This window comes from Stigmatopora nigra, chromosome 10 (assembly GCF_051989575.1).
Source record: "Stigmatopora nigra isolate UIUO_SnigA chromosome 10, RoL_Snig_1.1, whole genome shotgun sequence".
In the NCBI taxonomy this organism is placed as follows: Eukaryota; Metazoa; Chordata; class Actinopteri; order Syngnathiformes; family Syngnathidae; genus Stigmatopora; species Stigmatopora nigra.
Window position 1 is genome coordinate 14,152,330 of NC_135517.1, and position 27,978 is coordinate 14,180,307.

At 38.0% G+C, this 27,978-nt stretch overlaps 1 protein-coding gene across 1 annotated transcript; it reads left to right on the forward strand.

The window, feature by feature from the left end:
- The first annotated feature begins 7,430 nt into the window (after window positions 1-7,430).
- Window positions 7,431-27,972, forward strand: slc6a1b (solute carrier family 6 member 1b). Its single transcript, XM_077726717.1, has 15 exons — window positions 7,431-7,862; window positions 8,343-8,685; window positions 8,907-9,038; window positions 9,980-10,080; window positions 10,451-10,560; window positions 11,799-11,931; window positions 14,395-14,529; window positions 14,775-14,878; window positions 15,770-15,894; window positions 18,856-18,968; window positions 19,042-19,173; window positions 21,130-21,232; window positions 21,834-21,934; window positions 22,271-22,438; window positions 25,333-27,972. The coding sequence occupies exons 2-15, from the start codon at window positions 8,439-8,441 to the stop codon at window positions 25,444-25,446; spliced, it is 1,818 nt and encodes a 605-aa protein (XP_077582843.1). The 5' UTR covers window positions 7,431-7,862; window positions 8,343-8,438; the 3' UTR covers window positions 25,447-27,972.
- Window positions 27,973-27,978: the final 6 nt, after the last annotated feature.

The following is a 27,978-nucleotide window of genomic DNA, read 5'->3' on the forward strand; positions in this document are numbered from 1 at the left end:
TCACAGTGTGGTGCCATGGAGAAAGTGATTAACACTGCCCAGAAGATCATCGGCTGCTGCCTGCCCTCACTGGAAGACATTGCCAGCCCTCATTACCTCAGCAGATCCAGGAACACCATCGGGGACCCATACCACCCTGGTCACAATTTGTTCCAGCTGCTGCCCTCTGGCTGACGCTATAGGTCCCACAAAGTACGGACAAGTAGGCTTAAGGAGCGTCTTTTCCCACATCCACCAGGACTCTAAACTTGCGGTAACACGACACACAATCCCTTCTGTGTAATAACTTAGGGTGAGGTAACATGAAAAGACTTTGGGCGGTGATCTGCCTCCTACTAGCTGATTGAAAGTAAGTGAAAGACAGTGAGAGGTAAGTGATCCGCTCGAAGGGATGATGGGATGTATCCATAACGGCAGAATGCCAAATTACGAGTCTGAAATTATCACTTATTTGGGTCTATTGCCGAGAAAACGCACCTTAAAGAGAAGCACTACCAATTTCGTCATACACAGTTCTGAGTATGATGACAGTTGCGCTTTTGTTGTTGATGATGACGACAAAGCCTATTTCCGATTATTATTAGCTTGTCGGGCTGCCTCTTTTCTCCAAAATCAGAAAACTCTTGCCACTTTGCTAGTATGTCTTTGATATCCTTTGTAGCCAGGCGGCCTGTTCCAGTCCCCGCTACTGAGTTCCTGCAATACCTCCAAATGTTCACTTTCCTGGAGCTCGATTGTCATCAGTTCTTTCGGATATTAGATCATTCACATGTGCCTCGTTAACCTCCAGCCCCAAGGAATTTCCAAGTGACACGATATCATCCATGACAATGAGCAAGCTCTGTGACATATACCCCACTCTCATATTTTTCAATTAATTCGCGCTTAATGTTTATTGTCAACGTTGCACTTTGCAAAACTATTCATTCCACCCGTTTGCTTTGGATCCATTGTTGTTCATTTTGTATTACGCATTGACTAACGGGGGGAAAAACACGGGTAAATGCAAGCTACGACCAGTGCTCGTAGATATCTGTTATACATGAAAAAGATGCGGCAAAAAAGACGCTACAATGCGCTACAATGATAAACACCCTGTCATGTCTTGGCCACCTGGCTTTCTTGCATCTCAAATTTTTTCTCGTATGTAGAGACAATTATTTGCTAAAACTTTTCCTCATATCTCGAGCCGCTCGTATGTAGAGGTACCACTGTACATTCTTCTCTAGGCAGTGCTCGTTAGCGTCACTTACATGACCAAGGTCAGGTGCCAATAAACTCAGATACTCCTGCAAGGTATCTGAACATGACTGAGGGTTATCTCATTACACAGTTTTGATTAATTTAGACAAGACTCAGATGGGATTTGCAACACTCCAACAAGTTTAATAGCCAATGTGTCATAGGAATTTAGGATTTGAGATGATAATGATTGAATAGTGGATAAAACTAAGTCTGATGGGCTCACCAGCTATGAGGGGGGCCAAAGGAATTGTGTGCAAAAATTAACTGGGTGACATCTTAAAGCAGATTATTTTAGAATGAGACCCTTTGCTGCAAAAGCTGGATGTTGTGATCATCACATTTCTAGTAGGTAATGTGTGAGGTCGAGAAGTATCGGCAAAATAAAGTTAGGTACACTTTCATGTTTTCCAGCAAATTCAGTCTGTTTCCATGTCTTTTGTTTGTATTTGTGCTATGTATTTTTGCAGTTTTGTTGTTGTTATCTGCAACTGTATTGTGGGAAATTGGAGTTACTGTAGTGGCAATTCGGGCTTCTGTTGTGGCAATTGGTTTTCTTTTATTAGTTTTTTTGTTTGCCGTTTGTACTTTGCCGTTCACCAGACCCTTCTTGAAAAACATATATTTAAGATAAAGGGAAAATGAATTTTTTATTTGAAAATGCAACACTACTGAATTATCCAATTTTGTGCACTTTTTATGAATCTTTCACAAACAGCAAAAAGTTCACATTTTACAAACTATTTTTCCCTTATTTGAAAAGGTTGAAGTTCCTTCACTCTCGTTTGTTTACCCTTGCTCAAAACAGGCTCCTTCATCAATGTTTGCCCTTAGAGAGCAGGGTGCCTTACTTTAATATGAATGTCAGATCGGCACTAAATGCAAAACATCGTCTTTTGCCGGGTGGATACATTGCCACTTGGAGAGTTTTTACTTACCTATACTCATTTGATTATGGTCAAAAGGTTTTATCCGGACAGCAAACCCAGAACTGTTGCCTAGCAACAGAGCAGAGCATATTTCATTTATCACAGCATGGGATTTGCATTTAAATGTTAAGTCAAAGTAACTCAGCTTGCTGCCGGGTCTATTGTTCAAAATTACAGCTTTTTGAAACCATATGCAATGGATGCAGAATCAATTGTACCAAGTGACCTTTTCGGGAGAGAGAATATAGTGTATGTTTTGTAAAGCTGCCAATAAGAATGTGGCAAAACGCAGATGAACACTTGAGTCCCTCTCTCACTCCATCCCCCTGTGAGTTGAGGGTGCAGGTGGTGCTGCAGAATCCATTAAAGTCCAAATATCAGTCTTGACTTGGTGGATCCCTGCTTGTCTGCCTCACTTAGTTTGACTGGTGATCACGAAACCACCCCCAAGCCATTAATACAGCGCTTATATCAGAATCAATGCCATTCAATCAGTCATATTGAGTATACTCTCCTGCCTAGTGCTATGCTTTTACTGAATGTCCTGTCCCAGAAAATAGGGTCAGCAGCGAGTCCAGGTCAGCAGCACTATACACTGTGTTGAAGCTGCACTGCTTCCTCCTCCTGAGACGTCGGATGGTGGACCAAAATTTCCTCAAAGCCACCCAGACATATCTTCTGCCATAAATCTTGGCACAGGCCAAATACCACCATCCACTGATTTCCCTAGAATATCTCAGTGGTGAAGACGCAGCGGCTTGAGAGGTTAGCACATTGGCCTCACTGCGGTCTTGAGTTCCAGTCCAGATCGGTCCACCCAACGTGCATGTAAGAAGCATGTGTGTGTAGTTCCCGTTCCAATCCAAGATTGCCACAATTTCTTTTTCAGTATCTCTCAAGTTTCAATTTTAGGAGGTGGTGAATTAGAATTTATGTTAATCTCAATTAATTGGCATTTAATGCCTCACTTATCCATTCAATAAACTATTTCATCAGTGTGTAAATAATGCAAATTAAGGGGTATAGTCCCAGTCTCCTTCTAAATCCTTTAAATCATCAGACAATTTACAGTGTTCAACCATCTTACCATGCATGTTTTTAAGGTGTGGGAGCAAACCGAAGTACCGGAGGAAATGCCACAGAGAACAGGCAAACTCCACACAATGAGGAACTGTGAGGCTAACACGCTAACAACTTGCACACGAGACTGCCATGTATTAATATTAAAAATTAAACTCAGCAAAAAAATTTAAAAATGCGGCCTGGTGACAGAGTGGTTAGTGTATTGGCCTCAGATTTCAGAGATCAAGGGTTCGATCGTAGATCCGGACGTGCCTTTATGGCTTGTATGTTTTCCTGGGCTTGGGTTTTCTTCAGTTACTCTGGTTTCTTTCCACATCTCATATAGGTTATTTGGTCACTCGAAATTGAACCAAGGTATGAGTGTGAATGGTTAGTTGGGTTAAGCTCCAGCATCCCAAAGACACTTGTGAGGATAAGCTGGGAAAACCGGTCCTCGAGGGCCACTGTGGGTACATTTTTTTTCCAACTGATTCAACACAAAGAGTTTAACCAATGAGGTTTCTGCTGAAACAATAATCACCTGACTGCTATCCATTGATAGCACTTATTAGATACAAGGTTTGTGGAAAGGTTAGTACCTCGCTATGTTGGAACAAAAACCTTCACCCACTGTGTCCCTTTCTGGAATAGTTTTCACACCCTTAGGATAGGCGGTTCAAAAAAAATGAATTCATTAATTTACCATCCATTTTAAGATGTTGTTCTCAACAGTGATGTTCTGTAGAAGCCATGTGAGCTTCAGAATAAATTCATAAACCCCTTGGATGAACATTTCAGGAATGCTGAATCCAAGTACACAGTCCTGCTTGTCATCACAGGTGTCCCTTCATCTTTTGCATAATCTCTACAACAGCTTCAGAAATTAATGTAAATGTAGTAAATTTAGATCCTCAGGATATTGTAAACATAGGTCTAAAGTACCCTAATTTAACAAATGTTTTTTTCCATCTTACATTGTGAAACTTCAGAGAAGAAACTAACTAAATGCAGCAATAAAGGTCCTTGTCTTTAATATTTGGTTGCAAAGCTTTGGGCAATGACAACTTCCTTACGTTTCTTCTATTTTTAAGGTTCTGCAATTATCAGATGGTATTTTTTTCTACTCTTGTTTTCAAAAGTTTTTCAACTTCTTGACTGTTTGCAGTTTAATTTTCCCCAATGGCAGATCTAGCAAAGATTACTGGTTATTAAAAAGAGTAATTTTCTTTCTTCTTCAACCATTCTGTCAGCTCTCTGAAAGTGATTAGGCTTTGTCTTGCTGGCGGGCCCATGATTTTTTATTTAAACCAAGTCTACCATCTTAATGTCTTAATAATTCTCAGATTTCATGATTTCTGTGATACAATCAAGCCAGGACTCCAGTGGTAGATGGAGCAAAGCAGCCCCGCACCATTATGGATTCTCAACCATGGTTAAGAGTGGAGAGGATGCTCTTTTCTCTGTAAGCTTTATATTACATAGCAGTGAGTCATATTAGGGTATGCCTATTTCGTTTTTTAGAGAGGAAGCTTGACGTGTAAATTCCCTAATTGCCATAGATGCATTTTTGTAACCTTATCTTCTGACACAATATGATAAGAAGTATGCATCTAAAATCATAATGTGTGAGGTGAAAACTTATCTTTTTTAATCTCCTACCACATCCGTCAAAATGAAGCCCACTTGTAGATCATCCAAAACAAGCAGTTTTAATGCCAACTGTAACAATAAAAGAGGATTAAAGCGCAAAGGATACGTGATGATTTTGTGTTTTCTTGTTACTGTCCCAGCGTGACCATTTGGATTGGATTGGATAACTTAATTCGTCCCATATTTGGTAAATTTCATTGTGACAGTAGCAAGAAAAGGCTTAGTTATAAATTAGACAGTAGCCTACTTTTTGCAGTAGTCACCCAAGCTTTTTACTTCTATTTCTTCTTTTACAATAATTGCATGTTTATCATGCTTTCTTTACAAAATCTGAATATGTATAATATAACCTATTATATTATATTGTATTATATTATATTATATCTTATCACGTCACGTCCCTTCCCGTCCCATCACGTCATGTCGAGTCACGTCGAGTCACGTCACGTCGAGTCACGTCACGTCGAGTCACGTCACGTCACGTCGAGTCACGTCGAGTCACGTCACGTCGAGTCACGTCGAGTCATGTCACGGCACTGCACGTCACGGCACTGCACGTCACAGCACTGCACGTCACGGCACTGCACGTCACGTCATATCATATCATATTTTTCCAAGATGGCGGCATTCACGCGACCGCCAGTGGTAGTTGCTCTGTCCATTCTTATGCTTTTCGTGTTTTACAGCCATTCTATCTCTTTTAAATTACATTTTAATATTTCTTAATACATTTCTTTTTACTTTACTTTGTACTTTATACTTTTTACCTTAATGTTTTTACAACTTTCCTTGTTCCGTTAGCTTGGATTCTTTATGCTACTTCTTTTTTTGGAACCATTCAGCCATGCCTACGCTGTCATACACATGGGACTAGCTGTTACACTACGCAGCAATAGGAGCAACACCTCAATGCCACTGGAATTTCGGAGCTGGACAAAAGTGCCGGGAGGAGAAGCGACACTTTTGACCAACCATTCCATCGTGGGATAAGATGGAAGAGCTGTCTGCTCCCCCAACAACTTCTAGTGTGTGGTTCCAGTTTTTGTCCAAATTTACAATGTCTTTTTGAGTCTACATCCGTTTTTGCTGCATTTCCTTGTTAATGATTTGCTTGGGTGATTCTTAATTATGCCATTTACTTTGATTTGCTGTGTACAGGATCAATATGGTTATCCAATCCAATCCAAATAATTTTAATCTCAAAAAATGACTATGAGACACCTGTTTAGATGGCATGGCATGGCATGGCATGGCATTGTATCGTATCGTATAATATCGTATCGTATCGTATCATATCATATCGTACCGTATCATATTGTATTGCATTGTATCGTATTGTATTGAATTGTATTGTATTAGACTGTATTATATGGTATTATATTCTATTATATTGTATTATATTATATTATATTATTCTAATGAATAAAAATGTTGTTCTTTGTATTTTCGTTCTCTCATATGTACCAAATTGAAAGCTTGCTCCCACCGCATACAGTGGCGCCCAGATATCTAGCCAATGAGGCGTGAGCAAACTGTGTTGTGATACTAGCAATCCCCCCAATAAAAAGGAGAAAAATGCGTTTCTAATCCTGGCAGTCTGGTTGGTGCACCCCTCTCATGCAGAAGAGCCCTCAGTTGGCACGTGGCGGATAGGCAGAGGAGGGTGGTTGGGTATACGAATCGAGCTGGGAGCCGGTGCCACTGGTGACCTCCACCTGGAGGCAAGGCTGTGTGCAGTGGACCTTGTAATTACAAAAGGAGGTGTTGTTAATAGTGTCTGGTAAAAGGCAAACACACAGACAGACAGCTGGGGTCCTAGTGTCATTTTTCCCGTGACACTTAAGGGCCACAAGTGATAAGATAGTTCGAAAAGGGAGAAAAGGCGAGAGTGGAGAAACTGAGAGAATGGGAGAGAGGGGGTGGGGCTAGAAAGAGAGAGAGAGAGAGAGATATATAGAGAGAGAGATAGATAGATAGATAGATAGATAGATAGATAGATAGATAGATAGATAGAGAGAGAGAGAGAGAGAGAGAGAGAGAGAGAGAGAGATATATAGAGAGAGAGATAGATAGATAGATAGATAGATAGAGAGAGAGAGAGAGAGAGAGAGAGAGAGAGAGAGAGAGAGAGAGAGAGAGAGAGAGAGAGAGAGAGAGAGAGAGAGGGGGGGGGAGAAGAAGAGTGAGAGAAAGGAGAGATAGAAAAAGAGAGAGGGGGAGAGAGAGAGAGAGAGAGAGTGGGAGAAGAGGAGTGAGAGAAAGAGAGAGAGTGGGAGAGGAGGAGTGAGAGAAAGAGGCGAGAGAGAGAGGAGAGAGAAAGAGGAGAGAGAGAAAGAGGAGAGAGAAAGAGGAGAGAGAGGGAGAGAGAGGGGGGAGAGAGAGAGAGAGAGAGAGAGAGAGAGAGAGAGAACGGGGGGAGAAGAGGAGTGAGAGAAAGGAGAGAGGGAGAGAGAGGGGGGGGGGAGAGAGGGAGAGAGGGAGGAAGAGAGAGGGGGGCGAGGGAAGGCGGTAAAGTTTTTTAATGCGTTTGAGCAAGAAGATGCCCCTCTCGCAAATCCCCTCTTGTTAGTCCAGACTGGAAATGTTGGACTTGTCGTTTTTGTGTGTGTACGTGCGTGTGCGTGCGTGTTTTTGGGAGTGTGAGTAAAGGTGGACGGGGCTTCACCAACTATGTGGATGAGGCCGCGCTGAATGTTACTACGCCCCTGCTCGCTTCAAGTCAGGCGACTCCTTGCGTTTTATCGTCTGCTGGCTGCCTCTCTTTCAGCACCCTTCTTTTAAGGACAGCATCGCACACCCCCTTCCGGTTTCTTTCTAACCCTCCTTTTTCTTCCTCCATCTATCCATCCATCCTCCCCTCTCGGGATCATTTACTCCTCAGCGAGTGAATCGAATGCAAAGATTTTAAATCGAGAGGAATAAAAGTGCAAGCAATAACTTTGGGGATTTATTGATCCGAGAAAGACAAAATAGTTAATCGTAAGTATTTCACTTTTCTTCCTCATGATATGTTTTGCAATTTTTAAAAAAACGAGTTAATAGTCGCACCTATCGTTTTTGTTGAGTATATATATATATATATATATATATATATATATATATATATATATATATATATATATATATATATATATATATATATATATATATATATATATATATATATATATATATATATATATATATATATATATATATATATATATATATATATATATATATATATATATATATATATATATATATATATATATATATATATATATATATATATATATATATATATACACACACACACACACACATTCATACATACATACACACCCATATATACATGCATACATACATACATACACACAACCATACAAAAAGATATACTTTTTTTAAGAGGCGTCTGCAATCATTGTTTAGTTGTGATTCTTTTTTTTTTTTTGTAATGAACGTTTTACACTTTGCCAGTCCACCCGGAGGACGGAGAACCTGCGTGCCCCGACCCGGTGCTGCTGAAGTGGTGCCCAGCCTCTTCTCTTCTTTGCTTCCTTCCTTGACGCGGGCATGGCCACAAACGGGACCAGAGCGTCGGACGGCCACGTCCTAACGGAGACCGTGAGCGAGGCCCCGACGAGCACGGCCAACGACAAACCCAAAACGCTGGTGGTGAAAGTCCAGACGAGCAAACAGGACATACCCGAGCGAGAGACGTGGGGCGGGAGATTTGACTTCTTGCTCTCGTGTGTGGGATATGCCATCGGACTTGGAAATGTTTGGAGATTTCCTTATTTGTGCGGAAAGAATGGAGGAGGTAATTGGAGTTATTTTTCCCTCCAAAGGAACCAATACTGGCATTCAATCTCTCTTATATCCGAATGTTTCGCCGTGCGTAATTGCGCGCTGGCGTACTGTCCAGAATTCAACCCCCCTCCCCATTTTTATTATTATTTTTTTTATCGGGATTATACTATTGAATGCGAATGGTCCATAGATTACCTTGAACTCTCGCTTTTTAATTTGCTTCTCATTCAGGAGCCTTCTTGATACCTTACTTTCTCACCTTGGTATTTGCTGGCATGCCCCTCTTCTTTCTGGAGACGGCTTTGGGTCAATACACATCTATTGGAGGACTCGGAGTATGGAAGCTTGCCCCAATGTTCAAAGGTATAAAAATTAGAAAATACAATTTTTGCATCTGCATTTTTGTTGATATTTTTTGTAGTTTTTCTCTTCATAAATTATTGTACACCCAAAACAATTGTGTGTGTATGTGTGTGTCTATATATGTATATATATATATATATATATATATATATATATATATATATATATATATATATATATATATATATATATATATATATATATATATATATATATATATATATATATATATATATATATATATATATATATATATATATATATATATATATATATATATATATATATATATATATATATATATATATATATATATATATATATATATATATATATATATATATATATATATATATATATATATATATATATATATATATATATATATATATATATATATGTATATGTATATATATATATATATATATATATATATATATATGTATATATATATATATATATATATATATATATATATATATATATATATATATATATATATATATATATATATATATATATATATATATATATATATATATATATATATATATATATATATATATATATATATATATATATATATATATATATATATATATATATATATATATATATATATATATATATATATATATATATATATATATATATATATATATATATATATATATATATATATATATATATATATATATATATATATATATATATATATATATATATATATATATATATATATATATATATATATATATATATATATATATACACACATACACTTACACATACAATTATTTTGGGTGTATAACAATTTATGCCGTATTTATATTCAGAACTCACATAGGGGATAAGATGACTAATAACTGAGAAAAGGGCTTTTGAATATTTTTTGAGAATCAAATTGCATATATTTTATTGAAATGTGTTTGTTATTTCAGGTGTTGGTCTGGCCGCTGCAGTTCTCTCCTTTTGGCTTAACATATATTATATTGTAATCATTTCATGGGCCATTTACTATCTCTACAACTCATTTACCTCAGTGAGTATATTTTTTTACAATAAAATGTAGATAATAATGAAAATATGCTAAGTTAACATTGTGAAATGATTTAACAGGACCTACTGTAAACAGACTACACTGAGCGACAACAACTCTTGTCAATGGTTGTAAAACCTTTGATGGACAATGACATTTATTACTTCCTTTCCCACATAATTAGTGCTTTACACCGTCTATTGATAAACGCACTCTGGCGATGAGTCATCCCGTTTTTAGAGGGAAGCATGAAATCGCAATGTCCCACCTCAGCCCCCACCTCCTAAAGACTATCATGGAGTTGGCACACAGACTTGGACCCGGAGGTGGGAAAGTGCGGTTCCAAGTCAAAAGATTTTTTTTCTCTCTCCAGGAACTGCCATGGCAGACTTGCGGTAATTCCTGGAACACAGACCGCTGCTACACCAACTACAGCATTGCCGACACTACGAACCTCACAAGTGCAGTGGTGGAGTTCTGGGAGTGAGTTGGTTTCGAGAATCCCCATAAAATTGCTCGAAATAATTACTAAATGCATGCATCGAAACATCTCATAGCAAAGTTCATCGAGTTGCATCAAAAGTAAAACAAAACTGAAAGTTGGAAACCATTTTAATGAAAAACATCTAAAACTTCAGCTTAGAGAGCATTCAAATCTTCAATTCCACTACAATTCTGAGATGACAACCATTTTAAGGACAGTGGTCAGATATTCAAAAATATTAAGGAAAAGTTCAGGTTTTGGGAGAAAAAAATTAAAGGAAAATTATTGTGATTGCCAAATTCTTGCATGAAATGATTGTCATAGAGGCAGGTGAGGCCAACATATGGAAAATCATGCTTCAAAAGGCCACAAAAGCAAGACATTCTCGTGTGACATTAAGCAGTTGAGGAGGTTTAAGGTTAGTTGTTGGTTTTATTTTCTTTGCGTTTGTTCTTCCTGTTTCCATTGATGACCAAAAATGATATTCGTATCGATAGTCATTAAATAATAATTAAAACTTTATTGGTACTGCAAATTAATTACTTATATGTGTAATATATGTGCGCTAGTACAAAACAGTTGCATTATACGTACAGTGTTAATTTATTCATTATCCAAAATGTTTGTCCTAAAACGTATAACAGGATGCTTGTGCCCATCCCAACTGACAACAAGCAGGAGGCAGGCTATAACCTGAATAGCCAATTGCATTACACAAAGAGACAATTATTTTATTATTTGTCAAGCTGCCACTGGTTTAAGAAATGATCTTTAAAAAAAATGCAGTTAATTGGGCCGAAAAAATATCATGTGCAATGTAATGAAAACAATATTATTTAATGAATAGAGCAAGCAAATTTTCATTTAACCTCAAAGGGACAATATTTTTATGAATGTAGGTTCTATTTTAACCAATCAAATGTAAGAAATTTCACATTGCCTGCCTTTTCTCATGACCTCAGTAATATTACCTATTGTCCATTGCAGCTGAATTTGAGATCATCAGTGTTCGTGTCCATAATCGACATCACCAAATTGCTCCAGTTGTGAGCCGTATAATTTTTAGTGTTTAAACAATCTCACCATCATCAAAGGTCTTAAAAATTCACAATTTTCTTCCTTAAACACTTGGACTAACCATCTTCCTCATAATCTATGATAATTATTTGCACTATTTGTACAAATCCGACAAACGTATATGGTATTAAAAGACAACCTTCACCTCCTTCCCCCGCAGACGCAATATGCATCAGATCACCGACGGCCTGGAGAAACCTGGGGAGATCAGGTTGCCGCTGGCCATCACACTGGCCATTGCCTGGGTGTTAGTCTATTTCTGCATCTGGAAGGGGGTCAGCTGGACCGGCAAAGTGAGTCAGTCGCCGAGGACGGGGCACAAAGGAAACGTTTTTCTCGCGCCATTCCACTGCAAACAAGGCACGCAATTCATTGCTCAAGGTCGCGGAGCGATCACCGTGACATGTTGGACTATTATGCGAGGGGGGGTTACATAACAAAATTCTGCCCTTCAATTGTCCAATTTGAAATTAATTTAATTTTAACAATTGTGACGTTTCATCACAAAAAACCTTAAAGCATGAACTTGTCCTAGAGCTACATGTGCCTTGCCATACAAAGTGAATTGATTTTGACATTTCCCAGAGCATAAATGTGCAATACATTTTTTGTGAGCCATTTTATTTGAGTTTAAATCGTGATAAACAGAAATAGTGATGAATTCTGGACCCTACAATCCGAATGGTAGTTCCGACCTTCTTATATTTATTCTATTATTTCCTCCATTTAGGGACCATTATTTAATCTTGTTTCTTGGACTTTATTTTCCACTATTGATGTTGGAGCCACAATGGAATTGCTAACTTCTACCTCAAAATTCATCAAACTGCTCAGGCCTATGATTCAATTTGTAATCGGACATCATTCTTCCAGAAGAATCAGGAGTTACCCCATCAGGTTCTAACACAGTAGCGGGCCTTGATTTTCAATCTGACGCCTTCAATTCTATATCTGAATCAATCCAACCCTCAAAAACTATTTTATGGCTATAAAACCTTTACTGCAGCTACAGCAGCGCCACATAAAAAAAGCAGATATAATAATCTCATACAACTGAAATATTATTTAGGAATATAGCCACGTTTTACTTACAAAAAAAATCATTTTTATCTGTACACAAAATCCATCCTCCTTTCTTTCCTCCTTCTTTGCTATCGACATCGAAGATAATGCTGAAAGTCAAGCCTGTCCTGTCGAATTTATGGCATAAGTTTTGATTCTGTTTCGGGCTGAAAATGTTCCTTCCTGGTTGTGACAAGCTTGCTTGCTTCAGAGTTTTCCGACCTTTCTTGAAAAGTCCGTCTTGAAAATGGCTTTGACAGTAAATCTGCAAACAATTCCATTTTTTTCTCCTCCTTCAGCCATTATGGGTTGACAAAACCACTATTGAATCAACACAACAATATATTTGCTTGTGCAGCTCACTCGAGACACAGTTTGGTAGCTCTGGCTAGTTCGCTCTATCACTAGCCAATCATAGTTGGTGAAAGCAATGTCGTATCCCTACGCCTATGAGAATACCTTGGTGTCGTCAACTAGAAATCTGATTAGTTAAAGGAACAGTTTTATCAACACTTCTTTTATGCAGCAGAACCTGCAAAACTGATTGTGGGGGGGCCTCAAGGCAGATTTCTGACCCTGGCAACAAATAATGGCTGAAATGTGATTGGTTAGATGCTTATGAAAAAACATCTGGAAGCAGCACAACCAGAGGAAAAGCAATGAAAGGAAGCTGACAGACAATCTGGAATTATTATTCATTAGCATTCATGGACAAAACATAATTAACAAAAGTCTGCGATTCAGATATTTCTTTAGGCCAGCAGAGAAGGCCTTGCAGACCCTGGCGGTGCACCACTTTAACTAAAATAAAATAGATTTTCCTTTCCCTCAATGTTGAATCACATATTTTTGATTTGACTGAAAATATAAATATTTGCCCCCAAATGTTAAGATTAGAAACACTGCACGATCCCAAGGCAGACACCTAGCTGATTGGGTTTTTGAAACTATACAAGGTTTGTTTATATCATTTTCCAAGTGTCCAGAAAGGGGTCACGTAGTTGTTGCTTGACCCTGTGGAGGCAGGTAGAAGTATAGGCAGATTAATCTAAAGGGGTGCACAGAGACAAATCCTAGATACAAGCACAAATGTCGTGAGCCAGATTTCAGTTTTAGAATATGCAACGGCGAGGTGCAATTGATGGTGCAACCAGACGAGTGGATTGGGCGACGAGATGGAGCGTACACTGGGTATTTGTTGTTGATCGCGTGAGCTCACTTCATCTGACTGCAGCCTGTAATCAAACAAAAACCTCCTTCACCTGCTCAAGGTAGGTCAGACCTCAGGAGAAAATGGCAGAGGCCCTAACACCAACTGTGAATAACAGGTGGTTCAATCCTACCAATCCATTAGAAATGTCATCTTCCTGGACTGATAAATTTCAGTTTGCCATATGTCAGAGATCAACAAACAAACAAAAAACAAACATGTAGCGCATCATAACCTTGAGAAGTTTTTGTGTTGTTCTATGGTAGTTTCTTGGGGGGGGGGGGGCGACTTTGCTTGTACCTTTCAATTGAACTATCCGTAAAGTGCAGAAATTGATTACAAAAGGGAAAAGAAAGCACAGTTTATAAGATGTAGAGCAACTCATGACTTTGTTTTTTAGGTCACTGCCACGGCAGATCAGGTTTAAGTTACTTTAAGGTATTTTATCTCGAACAGGCTCACAAAAATTTCCTTTCCTTTGCAGGTGGTATATTTCTCTGCCACGTACCCATACTTTATGCTGTTTATCCTGTTTTGTCGTGGCATTAGTCTCCCTGGAGCCATTGATGGAATCCTTTTCTACATAACTCCAGACTTTGACAAACTAAAGGAGTCTGAGGTATTTTACCATGTTGTTTCTCCTCTTATGGAAATGTTAAATCTGGGGTTGAAGATATCCTAAACTGTATATCCCCAAAAATATTTTGTAGTAAACCTGAAAAATGTATAGTGTATTGGTAAATGTTGTATTAGGGTACTAGGTTTATTTTCCTTGAAACATGTATGCCTGGAAAAAAAACAGCTCTAAAGACTATAAAATGTAGTTACTTCCACACTTGTATAATTACTGTCACTGTGAGTCAGGTTTGGCTGGATGCTGCCACTCAGATCTTCTTTTCGTATGGACTGGGTTTGGGCTCTCTAATTGCACTGGGGAGCTACAACCCGTTCAACAACAATGTGTACAGGTGTGTTTTTCATCAATTTGTAAGGATCTGTGTGTGTGTGTGTGTTTGTTTGTTTGTTTGTTTTTTGTGTGTGTGTGGAAGGGAATCTCTATTGTGCACGCGTTTTTGTCCCCCAATCTATACAATAAGCAAAACGTTTCTCTCCAGACATGGTTCTTTAAAGCAATGGAAAAAAATGGAAAAGCAAAAATTATCCATCTCTATGTTGAGCTGAGTGTTGGGGGTTTTCATAAGTTCATGAATACAGTACATGGGTTTTTGTTCACGGAGGTACTGATAGTTATCTCAGCAGTCAAACAAAACCTGGAGTGAAATGCAAGTAATTCCATTCTTATGACGTTTTGTTTGTTTATTTGTTTGATTTTTATTTAGATTTTTTTCCAATGCTTTGTTTATTTAAACAAATTAGTTTATGCTGCTGTTTGTTGTTGAGACAACCCTGGGAGAGTCTTATCAACACGATCATTGAGTTACAAAGATACTGTGCCGTTTGCGAACGATAAGACATGCAGTATAAAGATATAAACATTTTGTCCCTCCCAAAGTCTAGTGATAAAAACAACTCTACAATGTTTAACGTAATTAAGAACAAACTTTTTTTGTATATTTTTTTAAGTTAAAGTTGTTTAAAAATGTAATATTTTAATTGAAATTGTATTTTAACCTATCCCATCTTATCAGCAATAGTAAGCAGCCCAATATATGATTTTAGCTGACTGTCATTTCAAAAGGGGTAGGTCAACAATAAGCAGTAATTTCCCCAGCATTGGATGCAAGAACACTCCTCACCCAATTCCCTCCCACCATTGCTTTCACCCATGTGTGCTGGATGATAAGGAATTGATATCACTGTGACAATGGCCGCCTTGTGCTTTTTCTCCCTCCCGACAGAGATTCTGTCATTGTCTGCTGCATCAACTCCTTCACCAGCATGTTCGCCGGCCTTGTCATCTTCTCCATTGTGGGATTCATGTCTAACGTGACAAAAAGACCTATTGCTGATGTGGCAGCCTCAGGTAATTGCAATCAATGTTGAATTTCAATGGCGACAATCAGCAAAGGCTACAGACATTCGCTGCCATGCAAATAATTAGCTCTTGAATTCGTTAGATGTGGTATTCTTTGAGTCAGAAAGGGGAAATTGCAACTGGGTTTTGATTCCTAGGTTAATTACAAAAAAGATTAAGAAAAATGTTCGGTGATTCTGCAAATCTCCTCGTCCTTTGTAAATCCTCAAGTTTAATTCGACATTCAGCACCCCAAGGATGTTTTGGCCTTATTTTTAGCTTTTTAATTTTCCCTGATATTTAGTTCATGTTAGAGTCACAGCTCTTAAATAACATTTAAGCAAAAACACCATTTTACTTTTTGACCATTTTGAAAGGAGTTACACAGTTCATTTTTAGATAAATAAAAAATTGACATCAAAGAATCTTAGTAACTTCAGTGCTATAGTAAAGTACCATTTGATCAGTGTGAAAATGTCTGTTTTACAGACTGAATGTGGAGGATTTGAATCTCGATAACAGCCTACATGTGTGGATTTTAGATGTTACCTCATGTTGCTGATATACTTTTGAAGGAACTTCCGCTTCTTTCTATATACCATCCATGTTAGGTAATATTTATTGAGAGGTGTGATTGTGAGTGTAAATAATCGGACATAGGCTTTGTCATCATCATTGACTCGACAAAAGCCTAATTGTCATCATACCCATCTGCGTATTACAAAATTGGTAGCGCTTCTCCATAAGGTGCGTTTTCCTGGCAAAAGACCCAAGTAAGTGATAATTTCATATTCGTAACGCGGATTACTTATCTCTCACTGTCTCTCACTTATCATCAGTCAGCCAGAAGGAGGCAGATCACCGCCCAAAGTCTTTTCATGTTACCTCACCCCGAGGTTATTACGCAGAAGAGATTGTGTGTCGTGTTACCGCAAGTTTAGAGTACTAATGGATGTTGGAAAAACTGTCCTTAAGCCTATTTGTCCATACTTTGTGGGACCTATAGCATCTGCCCAAGGGCAGCAGCTGGAGCAGTTTGTGACCAGGGTGGTATGGGTCCCCGACAATGTTACTGGCCCTGCTGAGGTAACGAAGGCTGCCAATGTCTTCCAGTGAGGGCAGAGATCAGCCAACAATCTTCTGGGCAGTGTTAAATGTTAATCACTCTCTGCATGGCCTTTTTTCTGCTGCCGTGCTTCCAGCGTACCACACTGCCAGGATGCTCTACACAGTTGCTCTATAGAAGGTTACCAGAAGCTTAGTGTCCAAGTTGTTCCTCCTGAGTACCCTGAGGAAATGTAGTCATTTCTGGGCCTTCTTCACTACTGCCGTGGTGTTAGTAGACAAGAAGACCTTATCCGTGACGTGGACTCCCAGGAATTTAAAGGACTGGACCCTGTCAACACACATCCCATTTATGAGGAGTGGGACCCGATCTTTGCTGTGTTTGCGAAAATCCAGGATTATTTCTTTAGTTTTTGTGGTGTTCAGTGTGAGATTGTTCACCGAGCACCACGAAGACAGTTTGTTGAGCTCATCTCTGTAGGCCGACTCTTCCCCTCCTTAGAGGAGTCCGACGACAGTGGTGTCATCGGCAAATTTTATGATGGAGTTAGACTGGTGGGTTGGTGTACAGTCGTATGTGTACAGGGAGTACAGAGGAAGACTCAGTACACAGCCTTGAGGGGGCCCAGTGTTCAGTGTAATGGAGAAAGAGAGGTGAGGACCAAGTCTAACAGTTTGTGGTCGGTTGGTTAAGAAGTTCTTCATCCAGCACCAGATGGAAGAGGATAGTCCAAGGTGGGAGAGTTTGTCAGTCAGAATGTTCTATTATAGTGTTGAAGACTGAACTATAGTCAATGAAAAGTATCCTCGCGTAATTTTCATGGTGCTCCAGGTGGCTCAGTGCTGTGTGTAGAACAATGGCGATGGCATCCTCAGTGGACCTGATTGCTCTATAAGCAAACCCGTGAGGGTCGACTGAGTTGGTTAGGAAAAACCTGTATCCGTTTATTAACAGTGACGTTGTTCGTGCAGTTTTAGATGTAGGAAAGTGCAGTGTCCGTGTAGGTCAGGAGGTTGAGTTGTTCGAAAAGTTCCCAGTTGGTGCGTGAAAAACAGTCCCGCAACTGAGAAAGGGCGCCCTTGGGCCAAGTTTTTATCATCTTTATTTGTGGCCTTGTTAGCCTCTGGAGTGGAGTGTCTGCGGCGGTGAGGGACAGGCAGGGATTATCTGATCCAGCCAGGTGAGGGGGGGAAGTGGCTTTATAAGCATGTTTGATATCAGAATAAACATGGTCTAGAGTTTTGTCTCCTCTGTGACACTTCACGTACGGAATAAACTAGGCAGAACAGTCTTTAAACACGCTTTGTTGAAGTCACCAGTGACAATAAAGACTCCATTGGGGTAGTCAAGCTGCTGTTTGTTTACAGCAATTAGCAGGAGGTTAAGTGCCGCACTAACTTTAGCATCCGGTGGAATATAGATAGCCATTACATTGGTAACCTTTAGCCCTCTAGTTAGATAGAGGGGCCTGCACCGCATCGCCAATAGCTCTAAATCCGGGGAGCAGTGAGTGTCAATGATCCTACTGTCGCAACACCATTCATTGTGCATGAACACGCAAAGTCCCCCACCTTTGCTTTTTTTCTGTTATTTTTTTCCAACGATCGTTTCAAAAAAGGGTTGGGCTAGCTAGCAAAATGTTTGAAAAATGGTTGTAGATGGATGGTTTTAGTGCGACCTTGTGATTTGCTTCCAACCCGTTCAGGATGGGATGTGCCTTCCTAACAAAGCTCACATGAGATAGGCTCAGCTCAGTTGCAACCCAAGGGAGGAGAAGGGGGATTGAAAATGAAAGGGTAAAATTATGGTCCTGTGATTGACTTGGGACCAGTAAGTTCCTGAACCAATGAGCATTATAAAAATGGCTAGATGGATGGACTCAGTTCCGTTTTCCTTATCTTAAGGACCTGGCCTGGCATTTCTGGCTTACCCTGAAGCTGTCACCCAGCTGCCAATCTCTCCTCTATGGGCCATCCTCTTCTTCTCCATGCTGCTGATGCTTGGAATTGACAGCCAGGTATCGAAAAACGGGAAGCTAACATGAACAACTTAGTATGACTGGAAAATAACATGTCGTATCATGCCTTTAGTTCTGCACTGTGGAAGGCTTTATCACTGCACTTGTGGACGAATTCCCTCATATTCTACGCAAGCGGCGGGAAATTTTCATCGCCATTGTCTGCCTAATCTCCTACATCATTGGACTGTCCAACATCACCCAGGTAAGATAAGAGTTAATTCAGTTGACCTTTAAAATAAAATACCTCCTTTATAGCCAAAGCTTACAAAAGTTCCAATGTATACAGTTTTGAAAAATAGTTCATCATAAAAGAATGTTTATCATTTGATTCTTTTATCTGTAGTGCTTTTAATCAGCTGCATCATGGTGTAAAGATTCACTCGCTTGACTTTTGTGCGGGCAGGCGCTGGTTCGATTCCCGCTGGTGGCAGCATACAATGTTAGTGCGTCCTTTGTCTCTCTGTGTGCACTCCAGCTGACTGGTGACCAGTGTAGGGTGTAGTCTGCCGTTCACCTGAAGTCAGTTGGGTGAGGCTCCACAGACCCCTGCAACCCTTTTGGGATGTGCTGTACGGAAAATAAATGAATGAACGAGTTCAATAATTTGTGATAAACCAAATGGTCTTTTAGTTTAAGCCTGTTTCTGAAAATTTAACCCAATACCTGAGAGGGAGCATGAAAACCTTGCAGAAGAAAATAATTTCAGCTGCTTGAATTGGGCAGCTTGTTCTTTCGGTGTGGGCAGAGACTTAAAATAACTGGCAAAAAGCTTTGTCTTTTGGCTCAGCTTCTTCTTTAACCACAACAGACCAATACAGAGTTCACATGGATCCAGATGCTGCAACAATATGCTTGTCGATATCCAGTTTAACTGTTCTTTACCATATTTTGCTGTTTAATATACCCCCCATTTAATATAACCGGGTATATTAAACGGCAGGCGTGTATTAAATGGCGCACAAATGGGAAGGTACGGTCTACTAAGTACTCTTTGTGCCATGACGGGGTGCATCAACGTTTTGCAGACTAAAACTACTTACTGCTCTGGTTCAAACTACCTACTGCTGAATAAAGTCTGAATTGGAATTTTAATGAATTTAAGTATTTATAATTATGCACCCATGAACACCATATAAATCTTGCCAAAAAAGATTAATTGCCGTTTAATATACCCTGGTATATTAAACGGCAAAACACGGTAATCATGACCAAAACCCCAAGATGGTTAAACTATTCCATTTGGAGAAGGACCTCATCCGAAGGCATTCCTCAAATTTTTGACAGAGGACCATGGTCTCAGACTTAGACATGCTTATTCTCATCGTGACTGCTTCACACGTTATTGCGAACCGTTCTAGCAAGAGTTGAATATTGCGGTCGAATGAAGTAGGATGAACCTGATTTTCTGCAAAAATTTGAGATATGATATCAATGTACAGTAATACCTCCTTTATTACAGTTAGACCTGCTGGAATAGGTTAATAACTGCGATGTAAAGACAGTGTTTTATGGTGTATATGTGGACTTTTAATTAAAACGTTTTCTGTACTATTATTTAACTGAAAGCAGAGATTGGGACCAGTGACCTAATCTGTAATTGTAATTACTTAACTACTACTACACAAATACTGATTTTGAACTTTCTAATGTCCCCCTTCCCTTCTTCCACCTTTTCCCCAACTAACATTTTTGAACTTATTTAGGTGTCAATAATAGCTGCCAAAACAACTAAATGTGCGTTACGCCTTCTTCCCACTTGTCCAAATAGCGAGCAATGAAGCGTCTCTAGGACTGACAACACAATATTTTACTGATCTGGTGTTGAAACTCAGCTTTGTAGCAGGTTAAATTAATCAAACCTCGGCTTCCACCTTTACATGTAACCCTTGCGACAGAGCTTATGTAAATATTTATTTAAAGACATGTTAGGAGGAGAGTATTCTGTACAAAAGCTTCAAAGGAATTGAGCACTCAAGTCCAGTCGAGATAGACCGTCTAAGGACATCGACATCATTGCGGAGATGCCGTGTCCTCAACAAAGAGAAAATCGCATTTTCAATGTTCATCCACTTGACTGGAGCACCCTAATTGCCTTAGTTTATGCTACTGGGTCTGTCCTTGCCCTCTCATCAATGTTTTCTTGTGTCTCATTGTGCAGGGTGGCCTGTACGTCTTTAAGCTATTTGACTACTACTCAGCCAGCGGGATGTGTTTGCTATTCCTCGTCTTCTTCGAATGTGTCTCCATTTCATGGTTCTACGGTGAGGATATTGATAGTAGTGTACTATACTATAAGAAAGCAATATTGTCATGTTCTACTAAATAAGGCCCCGGTAACCATTTCCCAACATTAATATGGAACATGAATGTATGTATGTATATATATATATATATATATATATATATATATATATATATATATATATATATATATATATATATATATATATATATATATATATATATATATATATATATATATATATATATATATATATATATATATATATATATATATATATATATATAAATTATTGTACACCCAAAACAATTGTGTGTGTATGTGTGTGTCTATATATGTATATATATATATATATATATATATATATATATATATATATATATATATATATATATATATATATATATATATATATATATATATATATATATATATATATATATATATATATATATATATATATATATATATATATATATATATATATATATATATATATATATATATATATATATATATATATATATATATACTTAGATACTAAATCTCTTGTGATATTATTATCTATGTTTATTATTATTTAAGGGAGATTCCAAAATCACAGTATATATGCTTTGCAGGTGTGAATAAATTCTACGAAAATATTGAGGAAATGATCGGCTACAAACCCTGTATGTGGTGGAAGGCCTGCTGGGTTGTTTTCACACCGCTCATTGTGGCCGTAAGTAAAATCTCAAAAGATTTGTGAATACAGAGGTTCAAGCTATTGCAGAAAACTAAAACCAAATTTATTGTCCCCCCTCTGTATAACACACATGTATATATATATGAACACGTGTGTTATACAGATGGGTGACAATAAATTTGGTTTTATTTTTCTCTAATGGCTTGCTTGACTTTAACAAGGTTTAAGCTCGCCCAAATTATATTAAGAAATACATACACAAGTGCTCACTAAGGGCATAAATGTAAGGATGCAGAATTTCAAGTTCCAAGGTCGTATTTTGTGTTTAAGGATCCAGATTATGACATTAGTTTCCTGGTGTTTCATTTCCAGGGAGTCTTTCTGTTCAGTGCAGTGCAGATGGTGCCCCTTACCATGGGTGACTATGTATTCCCAGCCTGGGGCCAGGGTGTCGGATGGTTAATGGCTCTCTCCTCCATGGTTCTCATCCCCGGCTACATGGGCTACATGTTCCTCACACTCAAAGGCACATACAAAGAGGTAATGCTTGATTTTTCTTCTGTTTCTTTTGTGTGTGTGATTTTCAAACTCTGGTATGGAGTGTGGGTGGAGGGGTGGTCATGCTTAACTAATAATTGCAGCATAAGCAGCATGAAATTTAAAGTACAGCATTTGAAAGGCTTTTTACCAATAATTTTAAGCCTTTCTTTTTAAAGCACAGGGTGTAGATGCCAGGCTATAGTATATATATATTTTTGGGGGGCTAGTAATGTTCGAATGCTTTGGGAAGATTAAAGTTTTATATGATGAAAGAACAAGGGATCAAGCCTATTCTTGTATATTTGAAATTTAGAATAGGATAATTTAGAATTCAATGATAGAATCATCTACTTGGGGATTCCATCGAATGGCACTTTCATTTACATAGCACAAGCAATTCCAATTTATGCATTAAAACACTCGTGCAGCGGCCCGGGACTTGAGTGATTAACACGTCGGCCTCACAGCTCTGGGTTCAAATCCAGGTTCGGTCCACGGGTGTGGAGTTTGCATGTTTTCGCAGACCTACGTGGGTTTTTTGGGTGCTCCAGTTTCCTACCACATTCCAAAGACTTGCATGGTACGCTGATTGGACACTCTAAATTGACCCTGGCAATGGACCCTCTTTGGTTTTTTAAAGTTTTGTTTCACACTGCAATTCTCTCAAATGTCCCAAGACTTGACAACAAATACAAGGATGTGCAAACATCGTTCAATCATTGAGTCTGGGATTAATGGTGGTGGTGAACACGATAAAACGAGCCGTGATGCTAACCAAACAACATTTCCCATAATCCCTGTGGCTCCAGAAGCCAGTTATGGACAAAAAAATGTTGTATGATTCCAAGACTGGTTCGCCAGATTTGCTGGTATTTATATGTTAAGGAATATACGTGAATGAAATGCGTTTGCTGCATCATCAACCTCAACTCTGAATCAGAACATGACCTGCTGCATTCAGCTATGTAATGTAAAGGGAATGACTTGTGACTAGGTCTTCACCCACTATAGTTACAGCTAACCCATCCAGCACATTGTGTTCCCAAATGAGGATAACCGTGAAACACAAGTGGATTTCTGAGTATGTCTATAACTGGGTTCTCTCTTGTTTTCCTTCTCTATTTGTCTCTTTATTGCAATATACACTAATACCTCTTCTTGCGAATTTAATTGGTTCCAGAACTTTTTTCGTTACTTCGGTTTGAGAGTCAAAAACTATGCACATTTCATATTGAAAATCTTAGCATATTGTGATTTAGTGTGTTAACAAGCAGGGGTGCCCAGCTTTTGGGGTTTTTGAACCTGCAGAGTGTCATGCTTTAAACTACCACAAGAGAGCAGCAACTTAACATATTTTTGGTCTGGCATACTTATCGATAATCCTTGCAAATGCTCAAAGCTTACACCCTTAGAGAAGGTAAAGAAATCCAATCAGTCGTCTATCAGGATCCGACAACTGTTTCTGGCCACCATAAAAAAATTAAACTCTCTACGATGCACGGTTTGGACAAACGTAGCGTGAGAATGTTGACATAAAACCTTCGCCCATCCATAAATTATGCTTGATCTATTCTATATTTTTTTATAAGGCGTGATTTATGGATAGATGTCTGGGTTGGTGTGTGTGTGCACCTGGAAACTCGCTGGCGTAATTTTTTCCGACAATGACGTTTGTAAATGACATGGAAAGGTGCCCTACCTTACACCTAAATTGGGTCTGCGCTGCCAGCTCCATCGTATCCCCCCCGAGTCTGGCAAGGTGTACTACTTTACGACCAATCAGCCACGGAGTGCATTTAGAGCACATCACGTAAACCAACAATTCATAAATCAACTCTGCTTTCAGTTTCAACAAATAAAAAATTGCGTTTACACACTTAAAGAAGGTGAAGCAATTGAATTAGGATCCGCCAGCCATTTCTGGCCAACATTTAAAAAATCACCTCTCTACGTTGCACTGTTTGGACAAACGTAGCGAGAAAATTTTAACACACACACACACACACATACACACACACACACCTCCATCCATAAATCACGCTTTATAAGGATTAGAGCCAAAGCTACCTGACATAACACTACTGTAAGAAACAAACACGTGAGCTTGAGGCATGAAGATGGGATAAGTGGCAAGACAAGTCAAGCATTAGATAAAAGGACATATTAGTAAAAAGGGAGATCGTGAAATGAGTTCTTACTACCTAAGATGACAGTAGATTGCATGTAGGGGAATGATTGAACAGATATTACATTAATCTCAATGTCTCAACAACTTAAATTATTTAATGCCTATCTTTTGGGGTTGCACAGTTATTGCAGGTGCATCAAGTGGGGAGCACAAATCTAGCTAATGGTTGAGCTTGAAATGCACCCATAAGACAGAAAATGGGGGCTAATTACATAGGCTGCCGGCGGCAACATGCAGGTGTCAGGTGGCACAGTGGCAGCTGATTGTCTTAATTGTAGCAATCAGACCGTACATTGTATATTACAAATGATGCTTACAAAATTTGGATGGCATTCTAGAGCTCCTAGACATGAGTTTTCATTTTGATTGTCCTTAGGACAGTTTGGATGATGATGGAATTTTAAAATGTGAACTGCTACATTTGGACGGATGGGTTAATGTGGATGTGGATGGGTCTGATTTTGATTTAAGAATGAATACCAATATGATAAAAAATCTATAGGCCAAATGGAGGGAGGATTGAAAAGTTTTATGGATCACAGAAGGAAGTGGAAATGGAAAGGTTCAAAGAAGTAATGGAGGGATTATGTATCTCGATGGTTGGATGAATGAATGGATGAAGTCAAATATGGAAAGATGATGAATAGGAAAATATGAACCGGAAATGAAGTAAATTTAATACTTTGTGGTCATCCTTCCTTGGCAGCGTCTGAGAATGATGCTCAAGCCGGTGGTACTGGTGAAGACTCAGGAGAATGGTCCAGAGCAGCAGACGGAAAGTCAGAACCAGAACCCAGCCACCGAGGAGGCGTACATCTAGAGCGTCGTGTGCAACTCTCTTGTCTCAGTTGTTCTCCGTCGGGCTCCGAACACGCCCCACGAGAAGCGTAATCAAGGTTGGGAACGACCACCAGACTTACACGTCTGCTTTCATTGACCTACCTCCTGAGGACATGTGAGAACAACCTGACCACATTTCAGATTATTATTGTTCTTATGAATCTGTTTATTATTTGAGTGTTGTATCATACAGAGGAAACTAAATGAAGTTGCCAAGGTTTTGCAGTATGAAACGTGAGTGAGAGGGAAAAAGAGCAGCAAACCATTAGAAGATATTGTTTAAATTAGAAGGCCTGAATTGAATCAGAAGTTAAACTTTATTGACTGAAAAAGATGAACATAGCTGATTTAGTCTTTTTCTTGTCCATTAAGTAAATATGTTTAATCAATGTCATGTTTTAGAATAAATTTACAAAGAAATCTATAAAAAATGGAAAGTGAATGGGGCCAAATACTGATACAGACTATTAATTTAAACGGTTTACCAGCCACATCTGAGAGCTTACACCTTTGAAAAGCACAAGTATAGTCAGATGAGTTTGAACCTTATGAGATAAGCAAAAACAAGTCAATAAAAGAAACCATAATAATTAAATATATTATATAAATATACTTCAGTAGAATATGTAGCAAAAGACTGTCATTACTGTTGAAATTTTATCTTTTTCTGAAGAATTATAACTATGTACAGAGTGTTGTTGTAATGATTAATACTATTTTTTTCAATAGAATATCTTTTATATATTTATTTGACACCGAGGAGGACCAAACAAAAGCACACGCAGGTTTAAATACTACAGGTCCAAAATCAGTTACACCATGAGATAAAGTGACCACTACACATAGTGAGTTTATCATTGCAACATCCTATTGTGTATTATAGTTATTCTAGCATGCAGGCAGAGGTCTAACCCTGTATATTGAAAAATAAGCTAAAATATGACAGAGCCACTGTGACTGACAATACGATAACTACTTGATAACTGCTGACCCACTCCTCAGGAACAAAGGTCAAATATATATATATATATATATATATATATATATATATATATATATATATATATATATATATATATATATATATATATATATATATATATATATATATATATATATATATATATATATATATACATGCCATTCTAATATTAAATACATAATTAAATGTCTAGATTGGCACTGTTAGTTTAGCAGCCAAGTTCACATTGGCCTATCTTTGAAGTACAGTTTTGCGATCAACAATGTGACCTTAAAGTGTTGTAATAATAATCAATATATAATATTAATTTCCTTGAACACTTTTAGTTATTTATTGACCTCATGTAGTTGTGGTGTGGTTTAAAAAAGGCCACACAATTGGAGGAACTCGGTGTCTTAGAATTCTGAGAGATTGTTTACAAGCTTTTGTAGGCACTGGAGTTTTATTTTCCAACAAAGGCAGATTTGGTTTTGTTAACACCTCAATGTAGGTGTTGAACCACAAATATCTATTTGAAGCAGGCGTTTATGTATCTAAAACGGGCATTTGACGTACATTCACAAGGAGAGAGCGCATGAATTTCACATTCTCGATAAAATGTTTTTAGAAACCAATCCAAGCCTGTGTCACGTGCAAATTCTAATAATGATGAATGAGCGATGATTGAACAGGATGATTTTCACGTTGGTTGGGATCATTCTAAATCCTTGCCAATCTTTTTTATAGGCTAACAGAGAACCTACCATTACATATCAAGTGTGCACGGCAAATGACTTAAAGAAATTAAGGACTGATTGTGTGAGTCACTTAGATGAATTTTATGTATTTTCCCTGTGGGGATGAATAAATGAATAAATAGCTTGTCTTAACTTATTACTGTGGGAAAAAACAAGAGATATGATGACAAAACTCATAAGATTTGCTTCTGTGGCAGCTACATGCGACAGGAATCAGGTTGAATCTATCCCGTTCAGTGTCTTTTATTTATGTATTTTCTTTTGAAGAGCATAAATGAAAATACACAACGGTGATAAGGGATTCAGTGCAATTTTTGTACATTTACCACACTGCAGTTTTTTCTCTTGAATGATGTTGTAAAATGGACTGTGTAATACATGTATTTGTGAATGACCGTCCAACCTGACTGTTTTATGTTCTATTTTTTTCTGTTGATTCAACGTGGAACAAAAAAAAAAATAAAAATCCAATAAAAAGTTGTTTTTGCAATAGTATTATCATCTCAGAAAAAATAGCACATATCTTTCTTCTGTAAAAACTAATAACAGAATAGAGTAATAATGCAGACGATAAAAATAATGTCAGAAATGTCTAGTCAAAGAATAGTGTTTTGTATATTTTTAGCTGTTTCTTGGGCCTGATGTAAAATATTATATGTAAAAAAATGCATATATAAATAAATATATATAGAGAGATATGATAATTGTGTTTAGATGTGTTCTATGAAAAAAGCATGATTGCTTCATATGTCATATGCAAAAATGAATAAAGACCTATAGATTATAATGGTTG